Raw genomic sequence first — 16336 nt, forward strand, 5'->3', positions numbered from 1 at the left:
TAGTGAAAGAGATGGGTAATAAACAAAAAAATTACACATTAAATGTCATTAAAATTTTGATTAGAGGGTATATATAAAAAAAGATAAAGTACTGTAGAACATGAAATGGAAGCCTAACTCAGCAAGGCTTCCTTGAGAATGTGATTCTAAACTGTCACCTGATGAAGGAGCAGCAGTTAGCTGGGTAAACAAATTCTACTTGTTCGTTTATTCATTCACTCATTCGTTTATTTATTGAATTCTAAAACATCTAGCACTATTCTAATCGCTGGCATATAGTAGAGAGTAAAGACATGATATCTGACCTCAGTAACATTCAGCTTTGTGAAGGAAGACAAACAATAGAGTGGTAAGCACATAAATAATGGCATAATTGAGAAAAGTTCTGTCAAGTTGATATAACGGTGTTAGGATGGATAATTTAGGGGAGGGAGTTACCTATTTAGATAGAGTTATTAGTTAGGGCCTGAAGATAAAAAGTTGAAACTTGAAGGATGAGAAGCCACAGGGTTCTCAAGCTGAGGATTGAGTGAAGAACGTGTTTGAGGATCTTGAACTGGGAAGGAGTTTAGATACTAGAAAAAGTCAATGGGAAAAAAAAAAGGTTCATTGTGGTAGGAGAGGGAATACATAAGAGAGAAGGGTGAGAGAGTTGTGAAGAAAGAAAGAACCCAGACTATATGTTAAAGATTTTGGATTTTATACTAAGAGCAAAAGACAAAGGAGTATTGATTTTAGATTTGCATTTTTAAAAGATCATTCTGGCTCGTGTGTGAACATTGAATTGTAGAAGACGAGCAGTTATAGGGAAACCAATTAGTAGGCAATTGCATAGTCTAGATGATATGATGGTGCTTCGATGATGGTGGTGGCAGACTTTTCTATGAACTTTGGGAGATTCGTGGTGCCATGCCGTGATACGGAGACAGTGGAGGAGGAGCAGGTTTAGCGAAAGCACAAGTTTGCTTTTTAATTTATGTAAACTTTGAGATGCCTTTAGAACATTCAAGTGGAGGTGATGAGCAGGCAGCTGAATAGCTAGTTCTGGAGCTCGATAGAGATGTTTGGGCTGGAGATAGGGCATTTCACGAGGAGGCATTGAAAAATTTTGGCAATATCATTCACTAAAAATAAAAGAGGTTCTGGGAAAGATGGAGTTGGGAGCAGATTCTCAAAACCTATACAACTTTGTAACCAGAGCACCAAGAAAAATAATAATTCTAGAAAATAGCAACAGCATTTAAAAAGGCATGCTAAGCTGTTTAATAAATAAATAAATACTACAATAAATATAGGACTTAACTTTTTAGGAAAAGATGGAGGTAGCTTGATAGAAGGATATAAAGAAAGGTTGAAGCTGCTCAGTTGTAGACGCAAAAGTTTATCATTGGCAGATAAATGAAGTGATGCCAGATATAGCTGGTTCTGGTTTATTGTCCTTGTTTGTTTCTTTTGCATGAAGTTCAGGGAAACCACATAATAAGCACTTGTAGGAAAGTCTGTGACGAGTTGGAGCCAAGAGGAAGAATGGAATGAATGGGCATTTTGAACAGAACTGCATGGCTCCATGGTTTACTGCATTTAGTTTGTGTTAGTGTATGTACTCTTTGTTCAGCTGTTGGCTTGGTGCTTTAAAAACATTACTGTGCTTGGGGCCAGCCCGGTGGCCAAGTGGTTAAGTTCACGCGCTCTGCTGTTTCGCTGGTTCGGATCCTGGGCGCGGACATGGCACCACTTGTCAGGCCACGTTGAGGCAGCATCCCACATTCCACAACAAGAAGGACCTGCAACTAAGATATACAGCTATGTACGGGGGAGTTTGGGGAGATAAAGCAGAAACAAAAAAGAAAGAAGATTGGCAACAGTTGTTAGCTCAGGTGCCAATCTTTAAAAAAAAAAAAAATTTACTGTGCTTTGAAAAATCGTGTATGAACTCACACAACTTCCGTGTTATCCTGGTATTTTATTTATCAGTTGTACATAAGCTGTTTCACTCTACAGAAACACTAACAAAACAGACTATGCATATATGAATCATCTGTCTGTTTATCTATCCATCCATCCATCCATCTATCATTGTGTGTGATATTTCCCTAAGGAGAGAATATAGAGTGAGAAAAGAAGAGAGTCTTGGACAGCTCTGAGCAACTGCAATAATTAAAGTAGTGGTTAAAAACCATCAGCCTTTGGTTTATATGTGATCCTTTGTGGTGATCTCTATAGTTTTTAAAAAATTAATTGCTAAAATTTAAAAATCTGTAGATTTCACATAAAAGTTCAGTATTCTGCTTCTCTTTAAAAAACAATTCAGAACACCTGGAAACACTTAAACCGTTTCTTGAATGACCTCGAAGGCTGAGTCTCAATAGTGGTAGGCCCCCCTTTACTTGGGGGGCTTTCTTCAGTTTGCCTCAGTCCTGACAGTTTCCTGCTGTGTGTTATGTCTGGCCCAATTCAGCTATGTAAGCAATGCATCTGGCTCCAAGGAACATTTGAATTTGAGGCCCCTAATTTAAGAGTTGTGAGAAGAGCTTGTAACAGGTGAGGAAATTAAGGTGAAGATGAGATAAGATGACAGGTTAGATTTTTGAATGTGTCATCTACATGGATATTAAAGTCACCCAAGAAGCCAAGTATATGAGCTGGAGTGGAAAGGATGAATGTGAGCCTGGTTTCAGGGTCTTCAGGGAATAGGATAGCAGGGAAGTCTAACATGCAAAATATCTGCTTTAAGAATAAAACTTATCTTTTTCTTTCCTTTAAAAAAAATAACATTAAAAAAAATTCAGACATCTCTGAAGTCAGTGTTCTGATGCCAGTTCTCTGTCCCAACTGTGTGTTTTACAATTCAATTCAGTTCTGCTATTAACTACCTGGAGTTAAGGAAGACTCCACAAGTTAAGAGCAAAGAACTTCAAAGACTACCCCCACTTAAGATGCCAACTGCAAATTTCAGTCTCCCCAGTCCACCCACCTTCTGCCCAGCCTGTGACAAATTTGGGGCTTCTTGCAATCTCTCAGTTTTGATAATTTGGTAGAATGATTCACAGAACTTACTGAAACCACTATACTTATGATTACAATTTTATTATGAAGGACACAGATCAGAAATTGAAGAGAGGTATAGGCCAATGTCTAGGGCAGGGAAGGGGACAGAGCTTCCAAGCCCTTCTTTGGAATCTGAGTGTGTCTCCCGCCCAAGATGTCATTGTGTTTACCAACCAAGAAGCTCCACCAGGTCTTAGTGTCCAGAGTTTTGATTGGAGCTTCATTACATAGGCACGACTGATTAAATCGTTGGCCATATGGTTGAGCTCAGTCTCTAGACCTCCTCCATCCACTGTAGATGGGCTGGCCCAAAGTTTTAATCTTCTGTTGATCTTGCTACCCAAAACGCATATAAGCCAGTACAATGGCACCACCTTTTGAGAAGAGAGAGAGCTTTATTGTGAGGTTGACTGACAAGGAGACGGAAGGCAAGGCTCTCAAATCTGTCTCTCCAATCCAAGATTTGGGGCGAAATTTAAGGAGTTAGGGCTACTGAGCTGCAGCTGGGCCCATGTAAGTTGATTGGTTAGTCTCAAATCAGTCCGTATGTGGTAATCAAGCTACTTGGGCTGTTGGAAGCTGTATTTTCCTTACTGAAGGGTTTCTTGCTTCATATAAAGGGCTCTGGTGGCAATACTTCTGAAGATTCTTGGTTCCAGGGTCGTCCTGGGGCTATGGGTTCCCACCTGACACATGGGTCTCTGTTATTGAGCAAGGTTTGATTAATCCATTACCTGTTTTAAGGAAGCAGTTTAAGCTGGTCAATGTTTGATGTGCTGTTTCACTTCTAATCATGTGATTGGTCTTTCTAGTGACCAGCCCCCATCCTGAAGCTATCTCAGGGTCCACCTTAAGTCACCTCTTTGGCGTAACAAAGATGTTCATATCACTGAGGAATTCCAAGGGTTTTTGAAGTTCTGTGCCAGAAATCAGAGATGAAGAACAGATGTATTCTTTATTATATCACAGGTCTAAATTCTGTTAATTGGTCTGTATCTTGGAATCTCTCCATCTTATTCACAATTACTCTTTTGATAAGTGGATAGAAATGTGACTTGATTTTCTAATAGGAACTTTTTCCAGGTAGATATGAAAACTGGTTTATGTATCCTCTTGAAACCAGTTGAGAAAAAGATTTTTAGTTAAGGAAAGTAATAAGAAAAAAAGTACTAAATAGGGGGCTGGCCTGGTGGTGCAGCAGTTAAGTTCACCTGCTCCACTTTGGCAGCCCAGGGTTCACAGGTTTGGATCCCAGGCAAGGACCTAGTACCACTTGTCAAGCCACACTGTGGCAGCATGCCACATAAAATAGAGGAAGATTGACACAGATGTTAGCTCAGCAACAATTTTCCTCACACAGAAAAAGTACTAAAGCATAGGATATCTTTTAATTTGATCACTTTGAAAATCAGAATTTGTTTGGTTTAGGCAAAGCTTTATGTATTTGATTTTTTTTAATCTTAACTATTATGATGGTAGTTGTCCCTTCAGCAGTTTTTTTGTGGGATGCCGCCACAGCATGGCTTGATGAGTGGTGCTGGGTCCGCACCCAGGATCTAAACGTGCGAACCCCAGGCTGGTGAAGCAGAGCACACAAATTTAACCACTGCGCCACCAGGCCAGCCCCGTTTCAGCAGATATTTTGTGTCTGTTGTTTACCAGGTGCAAACAACAAATGTGAATAAGATATAATTTCTGCCCTCAAGAAATTTACAGTTCAGCGGAGAACATAGACATGTATACAAATAATTATTGATAGTTCCTAAAATTGAGATATGCACAACTTTTGGGGAGCGGTGAAGAGAGGGACTTACTTAAAAGGAGCTAGGAAGGGGCCAGCCCCATGGCTGAGTGGTTAAGTTCTCACACTCCACTTCACCGCCCAGGGGTTCACCAGTTTGGATCCTGGGCAGGAACCTACACACCACTTGTCAGGCCATGATGTGACAGTGTCCCACTTAGAAGAACTAGAGTGAATGACCTACAACTAAGATACACAAGTATGTACTGGGGCTTTGGAGAGAAAAAAAAAGAATGATTGGCAACAGATGTTAGCTCAGGGCCAATCTTCCTCACCAACAAAACAACAACAACAAAAAAGGAGCAGATAGGAAGACGTTTTTGAGCTTAGAGAAGAAAGGGTGAAGACTTTCTTATAGAGAAATAAGCTTTTCAGGGTCTTGGAGTCATGATACTGTGCTTGGGTAACTGTAAGTAGTCAGATATGGGACCCAGGAGATGAGACTGGAAAGATAGGGGACAGATCATAAAGTCTCTTGTTTATATTAAGATATCAAAGAGTTTGGAGTTTGCTTGTAGGCAATGAAAGTTAAGAGTTTTAAAGCAGAAGAATGATTTGCTGAGATTATATTGTTAGTACTGTGATAGACAGATTAGAGAAATAGGATCAGATGGACAGTTTGGAAATTGTCCCAGCAGAATATTTTGGAGGACTGAACTAAGGTAGTAACAGAGAAGACATATTCAAAAGGAATAGATAAAAAAAGAGGTAAGGAAAGGAGGGAAGATTTTAGAATGTCTCTGAGATACCTCTCCTAGGCAGTTGTTTGAATGGTGATGTGATTAAGTGAAAGGAGGTATGCAAAAGGAGAAGGCTGGAGATAGGAAATGGTTTTGGGTTTTACGCTATTTAGTGGGATATATGGATCTGCAGCTCAAAAGAGAAATCAAACTTGAAGATAAAAGTTTTAGGTAAGTGATTGTTGAAGCCATGAGAAGGAATGATAATATATAGGGTGAACACACTGGGTTTCCTAAGGGAGTTTTTAGTAAGGAGTGTCAGATGCTACAGAGATCAGTTAGATAAGGACTGAAAGTAGACAGTTTGCTTTGGCAGATTATCTTTTGTAATCTAAGCACGGTTTCTGAGTGGCAAACGTTTCTGGAGGTTAAGGAATAAATGGGAAATGAGGAAATGCAGATAATTAAAATTTTTATAGCTTTAAATTTTGTAGCAGTTAGGACGGGTTTATTTATTTTTTCCTTTTTTTTTCCCCTCCCCAAAGCCCCAGTATATAGTTGCATATCCTAGTTGCAAGTCATTCAAGTTGCTGTATGTGGGATGCTGCCGCAGTGTGTAGGTCTGCGCCCAGGATCTGAACCGGTCAACCCTGAGGCACCGAAGTGGAGCATGTGAACTTAACCACTCAGCCAGAGGGCTGGTCCCTATTTTTTCCTTATAATTACATATTCTGTCAAGGAAATAATTACATCTTCTCTGTCTGTGATTGTTTAGTGTCACATAGTGTCACAGTAACTATTTTGTCTAAAAGTATAAAAAGAACATACTAAACTTCATGTTATTTTAGACTGACCTGCTCAGTCATTAGTTGATTTTTTTCCCATATATGACTTGGAGATAGATTCATTATACATTAATTGTTATCCTGTTAAAATGTCCAAAAAAGTACTTACTATACCATGTATTACAAAATTGTCAATTATCTACATTATTATCCTGAGACAGCTCCCAGTGGCCAAAGCTGAAACAGTTTAAGCAGCAAAATAAATAATGACAGTATTGGATTGTAACCTAAATAATAAATATCCATGAGTCCATGCTGATATGAATAAATGATTGATTAAATAAATAAATGGAGGAAAGGGACAAATTTTCCTTACAGAGGAATATCAATATATATCGACTATCCCCTTTGAGTAGTTGGAGCTTAATTCTCCTCTTCTTGAATATGGGCTGGACTTAGTGACCTAAGTCATTCCAAAGAGCAGAATATGGAAAGGGAAGAATAGTAACTTTACAGTGAAGAGTCCTAGCAGACGGCACTTAACTGAGTGCAAGGTTAATTTCACCAGTGATAAGTCATGATGGTAATACATACTCTGTGATATAATGTGATTAGAAGGGAACTTCATTCCTGTGGTATTCTTTCCAAAAACTCATAACGCCAGTCTAGTAATAAGGAAACATCAAAAAAAACAAAACAAAACAAAGGACATTGTGCAAAATACTTCCTCAAAAGTATCAAGGATCTGAGAAAAAACAAGGAAAGATTGAGAAACTCACATATCAGAGGAGATTAAGGAGACATGACAACTAAATATATTACGATATCCTAGATTGGACCCTAGAACAGGAAAAAGACATAAATTATACCAACGTTAATTTCATAGTTTTGACAAATGTACCATAGTTACGTGCAATGTTAACATTAGGGGAAGTTGGATAAAGGATATATGAGAATTCTCACTCTGTACTGTCTTTGCAACTTTTCTGTAAATTTAAAATTATTCCCAAACAACCATTTTAGTTTGTTTAAAAAGCAGAGTACTAATTGTCCAGTGAAGCTTATCTCAAACTGATAACTGATTAAGGAAAAAATAGAAAAGATTCTTTACTATTTGTATTAAGTAGATTTATCATAAGTGTTACTTGGAATAAAAAGGCATATCTGATAAACTATGTTGATGTAAATTTTAGGAAAAATAAGTGAAATCAGATCAGGGGCACAAGCAGGAATGATAGTCCTTCATATGTACTCTGGAGCAAGGCGTCTGACCTTTTCTTTGTTTTATAGATGGAGACTCAAACTAGCTTAATCACTTGAGCAGTTTTAGACTAAACGTTAAATCTCATAAAGCTTTGAAAAGAACAGGTCTAGTCATTTTATAATGATGTGGTGTGGTGGTTAGCTTATTTATTTTTTAACTTATATACTACTCTTCTCACTTGTTTATTAACAGTCTACAGTTTGATGCAAATGAAATTGTAGTGAAATTATATACTTCAGTGAGGCCAGGTTTTCTGGTTTCACCCAATCCTGATAAATAATTCTATTTAAGTAAGTATCTATGTTAGGTGGACATGAAATAGACGTAGCGAGGGTTTTGGACCTGAAGTATCAGATATTCCATCCCTGTTTTTCAACATTTCCAACTCATGGCTGGCTGCACATGCCAGAACCTGCAACCTGAAAAAGGGGAAGAACAGCAGCATGGTGTATTTTGCATTTACAGCTTACAAATTATAGAATAAGCAGGCAATGGGACATTATTGTAGGTATCAGTAACTATTTTGTCTCCCAAGAATAAATTAGGGCTAAATTTTCCTTTTGTTTGGAAAAAGTGTATTTACTATAAAATCATAATAGTTGAAGCAAAGTGTATTGAGTTTTGTTTTCTTTTTTAACTGAAGAATATAAGCATTCATCAGAATTTTCTGATTTCTGACAGTTTTTCTAGCATGATATATATGGTACACCCGTAAGTGAAGTGTGAACATGTGGAGATGAAATCAGAAAATTGATTGTGGTGGTTAGTGCAGTTCTGGGAATTTCCAGAGGAATTCCATTGCAGTGAGTGATCTGATTTGGGCATTATAAGAAATAGCCTAATTAGAGGGAGAAAAACACAGACTTTTTAGCTTAAAAATCACCAGCACAGGCTCTGAATCATTCTCTCTTGAAGTGCACTTAATTGGTGAGTCAGATGAAATGTATTGCTTTCAGTAAATGTATTTCCCACAATTGGAAACAGCTGTTTTTATTGTGGAACCAGCTCTTATCTCAGCATTCAACTCATTCAAAAGAAGCTTCCAGGGCTTCTATGAACTGTGAGCCATAGCAGAGGATTCAGAACTTGAATTTGGGAACAAAAGAACTTGATCAGAGGTTTCTAAATAGTTTGGTATTTTTATGTTCATAATATTTTGCTGTGGTGTCCATTTTTATTATAACCGGTTTTGATTCAGTCACTCTTTAACAAATATTGCCAATAGCTTTGACTTACAAATAATAAGAAAAGAGGAATTTCTTTCTTAAAATTAAAATTTCATAGCATGCTTTCGTTTGGGTGGGAAGGAGTGATTTAAATGTTAGAAAATAGTTTTAAGTATGTTACTCTTTTTTTTCTTTTGCTGAGGAAGATTCACCCTGAGCTAACATCTGTGCCAGTCTTCCTCTATTTTGTGTGTGGGTCACCACCACAGCATGGCCACCACTAGGTGGTGTAGGTCCACACTCAGGAACCGAACCTGGGCTGCTGAAGTAGAGCACACCAAACTTAACCACTAGGCCATGGGGCCAGACCCTAAGCATGTTATTTTAGAATAAATTTATATCATCTGTGAACTGACTACTGCATAGTATCCTTCCAAATCTGTCACACTTAATCTCTTTTTCCATTGCTTACCCAAAGATATTTCTAGCATTGGAAACATCAATCTGTTCATTCAAGCTATTCCCCAGTTACTTGGGTCTTTAGTGTTCAACTCCCAACGGAGTGTGACCAAAATTCATATTACATTGTGAAAGTTTTAATAGTGGATTTAGACTAAAGAAATACACATTTTACCTAACTAGTGGTTGGTTTCATTCACTGTGTTCTTTTGCTAATTTACATTTGGAAATTCCTCCTTTTTTTGCCTAGGGTTTTCAGGATTTCAATGAAGCAGTTAGGTTGACTCTTTATTCTAGTGTTTTCTTTGTGATGCTTCCTCTCACCCCCCCAGACACTGTTATCATCAGGAATTTTCTGATGTCTTTGTCTCTTTGACTCTCTCCTCACACCCAGGCGTGTGTAAATGTAGTGTTCCTTTTTTGTCTTCGCTTTCTTTCAGTTCCTCCTGTGTAGACATCAAAGATCTCTTGTGACAAATCAACTTCAGAACAGCTTCTTGGTTTCTACCCATTTTTGTGTAGAATATAAAGATTTCCAGATTCTTATCCCTTTAAAATCCAGTTTTGTTCTTTTTTTGTTTTCTCAAATTTCTGGCATTCTTATCCATGATTTCATCTTATGGTTTTGCTATAACAGTACCATCTTATTCCCCTTTTTGTCTAATTTGACACAGATGTTTCTTGAAAACCTGTCTTTATCTTTAAAAGCTCATTGAATAATGACCAAATAAAATCCAGAGATCCTACAATCAAAACCACTTCCAGGGCTCACTCACATTTCCAACTTTGTAATTCTTAATTCCTTCTTTATTATCCCAATTTATGGTAGTTTCTTCTTCCTGTTTCCCTCCTTAGTTGTAGTCTGCCTTCTTTTTTACATGAAGGCCTCTGTTTTCCCAACCAAAGAAAAAGAATTTACTTGTGCTAATCAGCTTACGTTTACGTTTAAGTCTGATTTTATTTAGGTACTTCCTTTGTGATTTATCTATAATTTCTGCTTCCTTCGTTTATGTGTGTAGAATTTCTAAACATATTTCTGAAGCTGTCGTCTCAATAATGAGACACTCAGTAGTGTTTCTACCCAATAGTTTTGTGAATTGAGGACTACCTGTTTATATTCTGTTTGCTTCTGAAGTACTTAATTATTCAGCTTTATACTATATTGAAATGAGAAATGCTGGGAAGTCTGTGATATCTAAAATTATATGTGGTCTCCGTGTGTAGTCTTTGAGGAAGTATCAGATTTTCTTGAACTGGAATACATACAAACCTCTTGTCCCGTGAAGAGTGGAGAGTCTTCACATATCCCTCCAGGCATACTTAAAATGACCACTGATGAGAAATGAACATTCATTCATCACATTATGGAGACAGCAACAAAGCAGTAACTCCCTTAAAAAATCACCCATGATTTAGAAGAACCAAAGAACCAAGCAGGGGAAGCAGAAAACTACTTTCTTTCCTGGTACAGAGCTGAACAGAAAGCCAGACACCTTCTGGTTCTGACTCATCCTTGGGGCACATCTGGTTTTATTGATGTGATCCAGAGCATAATCCCAACCCTGGAGAAGCTATGGTGAAGAGTCAGTGAATTAGAAGATTCGCTTCAGAGGAGCTTTTTCCAACCTTGCAGTTACCTACCAGCTTGGAGGTACCCATCTTACTAGTACTTCTTAATTGGAGGTACTTATTTTACTAGTACTTCTTTATATTTAAGATAAATGCTTGATATTCTAGATTAGTTCCAGTTCCTAATTGGTCATAAGTCCCTGCTCTTTAATTTTTATTTTAATATTGAATGGCTGCCTACACATGTCAGTGATAAAGTTAAGTATTTAGGGTCTAAAAATTCTATGGATAAACCTAAGGAGCCAATTTACGTATAATAGTATAACTTTTATAAAAATCCTTTGAATTTTTTACATGATCTCATTTTGGAACTCACAATAACCATGTGAGTTAGAGTGCTTCCTTAAACCAACATTCAAGCGTATTTACTTGCCTAGATCTTACAGTATAATTCATAGCAGAGCCAGCAATCAAACTCAGGATGCCTTACTCCATAGTCCATGTACCTAACACTATATTACACTCTACTTTGCATTGCATTCTGTTTTAGGTTTTGAAACGTAGATATATTGGTCTCTTTTGAAATGGACATGCTAGTTCTCTCTGAACCGTGTCTTGCTCTTCCCTAGCCACCCAATTGCATGAGGGCAGTTATAAAACAGTATATTTCTGGCACTATTGGAGATAATATTTGCAGATCTCATTATTCCTGCTATTAGGACAGTTTTAACATGCTTTTGAATGTCTTTAACACACATAAGTTTATATCATCATTTTCCAATCTTAAACTTGGTTGCTTTACATCATTAGGTGATTTTTTTTTCAGACATCCTCATCCTCTTACTGCTCCCATAAGCAATATATTTAAATGAAATAAGGGTCTACATCTGAGTACCATTCCTAGAGATCTATATCTCAGGGATACAACCTTACTCCTCTTGAATGTGGAATATTGTTAAGAACAGCTCTGCTCTGTTCTTAACAGCAGAGAACAGAGAATTCAAACAGGCTCTTAAAAATGAAAAATGAGAACCTTCCTCAATGAAGTTTTATTCCAGTCTCCTGTTAATCCTAAGAATAGGCTGCTGGCCTCCATTACTTTCAGGAAATGAAAAATGGCTCAGAAGCTAAGTGAGCTAAGCCATCTCTCTCTCAATTGTTTCAGTTTCTCAGGAATTGCTGTACAATGCTGCCAATAACGATCTCCGGGGATCTGACCCCCATTCCACCTCCCACTGCCTCCTCTGCAGCTCCAGATGCCACCAAAAGAAGGAGCTTTGAAGAAAGTGCCTGTACCCTCTTTTACCCTGAGGTGGGTGAGGCCAGGCAGGGTGATTCTCAGGATATCCTGATGATCAAAGGTATAGTTGAAGCCTTCATCAAGACTTTCTTGAAGATGACCAAGAAATTTGGGAAACGTTACCAAATAGCCTAGAAACTGAAGACGGAGCTCAAGAATGGATGGCACAAATGCCACCTGAAATGTAATACATGATGACATACAAGACAGTAAAAAGCTCCTAGAGGGCATTTTTATATCTCTCCCCGCCACCTGTACACTGTCTAGCATAGTACCAAGCATATAAACTATATTCAAAAAATGTTAGTTTATGACTGAGAGAGAAGACTTTATAAAAAGTGCTCTCCAAGCCCTTTCCCTAGTACTCAATCTAAGATTGTTTGCCCATTCATCAGGAGAATAGTGATAAAGAGAGTTCAATGATGTCTCAAGCTTCTTGGCCACTGTTGTCTTCTGTCTTGGCTGTGTGTCTGAGTAGGAAATACTTATCTGTCCAGTATATGAATTTTTTCAGTATTAATACTTAAAGTTATATCTTCACTGATGCCTGGGCTTTTACTTCTTAGATATTTTATTGTGGTATTTACCTCTTTAATGGAAGTCTTATCTTATCTGAACCATACTCTAGGGGGACTTATTGTACTGTTGGTTTTTGAAATCCCTTTGTATCTGTTTTTAAAATTCAATAATAAACAGTTTTGCTTCTTGATTAGATTTTACGTTAGTCATCACTGTGTTTCCAAAGTAGGATGTACTATCATAACATTAATTTCCCAAAAATCTAACTTATTACTCTTGAAAGGCAACACACATTCTTATATATCACCTGGACAATGCTTAAAGACCCTGCTAAAAGAGTTTGTACAGTGATGTGATTAAAGATACTATGTAATTAAAACAAAGCTCATGGTTTACTATTTCTCTTAGAGAAAGGGAAATATTAGAAATTTAGCTCCATTCAGTTCTTCTTGTCCCCAAGTTGTCTTTCAGTGAAGTAGTCACTTCTTCATTAAGGAGTTAGCTCTCATTTAGAGGAAGATCTTAAAAATCTCATCTTGAAGTATTTATTTCTTGTCCTTTTGTGCCTCCAATTACGTTCAAGCCTTTTTTTGGTAATTTTTTTTTCAACTTAAAAATGAACATTTCAAAGTGCTACTAGTTTTTTGACAAACTTGAGATGGACATTCATTATGTATTCTCAACAGCTGGCTTTTTAAGATATAAGGAATCCAGTATCAGAACCAAGTATATTTTATTCAGGAAAATAATCTTTCCTGAATGACATACTTTTCTCTTGAGTAAGAAATGTGTTAAATTATGCTGCATTGATTGGGGGTTTTGGTAAAAGCGTGAGACTTTTTGAAAGGAAATTGAGTTTCTTCATGAGCTTTTATGTATATAAGCAACGAACCTTAAGTGTACAGCTTTAAAGGAGATTCATTCTAGTCCATGGATAAATTAATCACCAGTTCTTCCAGAATATGCTACAGAGGAAAAACATAGACTATGAAAATGATATCTGTGGATTAGATAGAATGTATAGATTTAAGGTCCGACTCTTGAATTTTCATCTCTGATTCTATTAAATGAAATGCTTAGGTTGGACCTGCTTTTCTCATGTCAATCATTTCTAATTAATTGCATCGTAAGTTTTGTTTGTCAGTTTATATGGTGAATTTGAATCAATAAGCAGGATCAGATTTGGTTAGAATATTGCTAGTGATTTTTATCAATAAATATATTAGTAATATGTTTCATAGTAATAATACATAAAAACTAAATCATGTTTTCTGTTCATTCTTCCACTAAAATTAGTTTTCCCTCTGTTAATGTAACAGGAGAAATTATGTATATGAGACCTGTGAAATTCTGTCGGCAACATCTAGTGTGGTTTGTCCTCTGTTAATTGTCCTATTTTTATTCGCTTAAAAGTCATATTATTGCAGGGAATGGCAGTGGCAACAACTAAAATATCACAGTTCTAACACAAAATGGTTTAGCATTATTTTCAGACTTGAATTTTCCTATGAATTCTCTCTTTTCTTGTCTTTCCAGGTTCCCAACCAACCTCAGAGAAGTCTTCCCAGCGACCATCAGAGAGCACAAACAGTAGCCCTACCAGGAAGAGGTCTTTATCTGAGAGTACATCTTCAACAGGTAAGTGCTCTTTGTTTTATGAGACTTTGAAGATAATTTTCCATCTGTTACTTGTGAACAGACTTACAATATAATACTGTAGACTTGGAATAGACTTAGAATATAAATTACAGTTTATACTGATTTATTATATAATATTGTAGACAAAACAAAAGTGATCCTGGAATGTGAGACTTAATAATAATGTACAATGAAACAATATAATAGTCCTCCCCTTTTATCCCTTTTTATGTCCAGTTAGGTACACTCCATGAGGTGCAGTGATTTTGATGTAGTTCACAGGGAACAATTCAAAATTAGTACAAGAATAGGCAGCCACAAAAATAGAGATTTTAAAAGCTGGGTTGAGGTGAAAGAGTATGTAGTGTAATAGGGGGATGTGCATTGAAGCTATTAAATAAAAACTAGATATATATAAAATTGTTTAGTAGAATAATTTCAAAGAAGCTCTCACAAATCTCAGATATGCAAAATAATTTATGAGGAGATAAGAATCTCTTAATACAGTATAACACGTTTGTATAATTTATACATAGATTTAGGTTATGCTTTCAATTTTCTTTTTACTGATAGTACATGTTTACAAGAAAAAAAAAACAAAGGATGGTATATATCTGTCTTCTACCTTTACTGAGGATTGGAGAGTATGAAGTCATATATGTAAAAGGGAGAACAGTGACTTCAAGAAACTAAATAAAAGAGGCTGTGTGGTTAGACTGAATGTGAGGCTGGAAAAGTAGGTAGGGACCAGTCATGGAGAGCCTTATTAATAACACTTAGAAGCCGTTGAAAGTTTTAAGCAAGGAAGTGACATTATCATTTCTTAGCTTTCTATCCATGTGTTTTTGATTAGGATATCACTGTGACTTATAGTCAGAAAATTTAATTTCTTCATCTGTACAAGGCCTCACTGTCAAATTGTGTCAATATGGTATTTGTTGAATTTATTTGATGATTAACATATTTGAAGCTTTTTATTAGTATCATTGTGCCAGAGGTAGAGTGGAATTCAAACAGCAGTGATAGTTTTGTCTCTCATAGTGCTTTGTCTTTACACTACTTCAGGGAAACATTTTAACTCTTTAACAATGAGTTGCTAACTTTGATGTTATTGACCTAGACCAGGGTTCAGCGAACCATAGCGTGTGGAACCAACTATGGTCCAAGGCCTCTTTTTGTACAGCCCTCAAGCTAAGAATTATTTTGACTCTTTTTTTTTTTTTTTTGGTGAGAAAGATTGGCCCTGAGCTAATATCTGTGCCAATCGTTCTATTTTGTATGTAGGACACTGCCACAGTCTGACTTGATGAACATGTGTGGATCCACACCCAGGATCTGAACCAGCACACCCTGGGCCACCGAAGCATAGTGCACAAGGTTAACCACTACACCACTGGACTGGTCCTTGTTTTTTACATTTTTTAAGATGGGTTAAAAGAGAAGAGGCTGGCCCCATGGCCGAGTGGTTAAGCTCGCCTGCTCTGCTTTAGCAGCCCAGGGTTTTGCTGGTCGGATCCTGCACACAGACATGGCACAGCTCATCAAGCCATGCTGAGGCGGTGTTCCACATAGCACAACCAGAAGGACCTACAACTGAAATATACACCTGTGTACTGGGGGGCTTTCGGGAGAAGAAAAAGAAATAAAAAAGAGAAGATTGGCAACAGATGTTAGCTCAGGTGCCAATATTTTAAAAAAAAAATTTTCTTAATTTAAAAACTCATAAAAAATAGAAGGAAAAAAATGATGTGTGAGACATTGTTATGTGGTTTTGAAAGCCTAACATATTTTCTATCTAGCCTTTTATGGAAAAAAAGTCTGCTAACCCCTGAAATAAATGAATGAGATTTTGTAAGAGACGTGTCTATGAAGAAAATCACCAAAATATTTCATGTTAGTAAAGAAAAGAAATAATATCTAAATCCATAAAGTTTCTCTTACCGTAAAACCATTTTATTTATTCAAATAAATATTTATTAAGGATTACTGTGAGTACTGAGCATTGGGGATACAAACATGAATAAGATAAAGTTCCTGCCCTCAAGGATTTAGACATACTCAGCAATAAAAAGTATGTTAAATTCTGTAACAGACCAGTGTACAAAAT

The 16336-nt window shown here is 36.9% G+C and overlaps 1 protein-coding gene across 7 annotated transcripts in view; it reads left to right on the forward strand.

The window, feature by feature from the left end:
* LOC103548807 (histone-lysine N-methyltransferase ASH1L) overlaps nucleotides 1-15973 on the forward strand; it is an 80721-nt gene extending 64748 nt beyond the window's left edge. For 5 of the 7 annotated variants that reach the window (XM_070608662.1, XM_070608663.1, XM_070608661.1 and 2 more), the window contains one exon: nucleotides 14128-15973. In XM_070608662.1, the coding sequence (XP_070464763.1) occupies nucleotides 14128-14303 (176 nt within the window). In that variant the 3' untranslated portion in view covers nucleotides 14304-15973. Of the gene's footprint in view, nucleotides 1-11937; nucleotides 12134-14127 lie in introns of all 7 variants that reach the window. The other 2 variants (XR_011537047.1, XM_070608665.1) reach the window with 2 other exon arrangements.
* Nucleotides 15974-16336: the final 363 nt, after the last annotated feature.

The sequence above is a fragment of the Equus przewalskii genome, unplaced genomic scaffold (genome assembly GCF_037783145.1).
Source record: "Equus przewalskii isolate Varuska unplaced genomic scaffold, EquPr2 ChrUn-9, whole genome shotgun sequence".
Classification (NCBI taxonomy): Eukaryota; Metazoa; Chordata; class Mammalia; order Perissodactyla; family Equidae; genus Equus; species Equus przewalskii.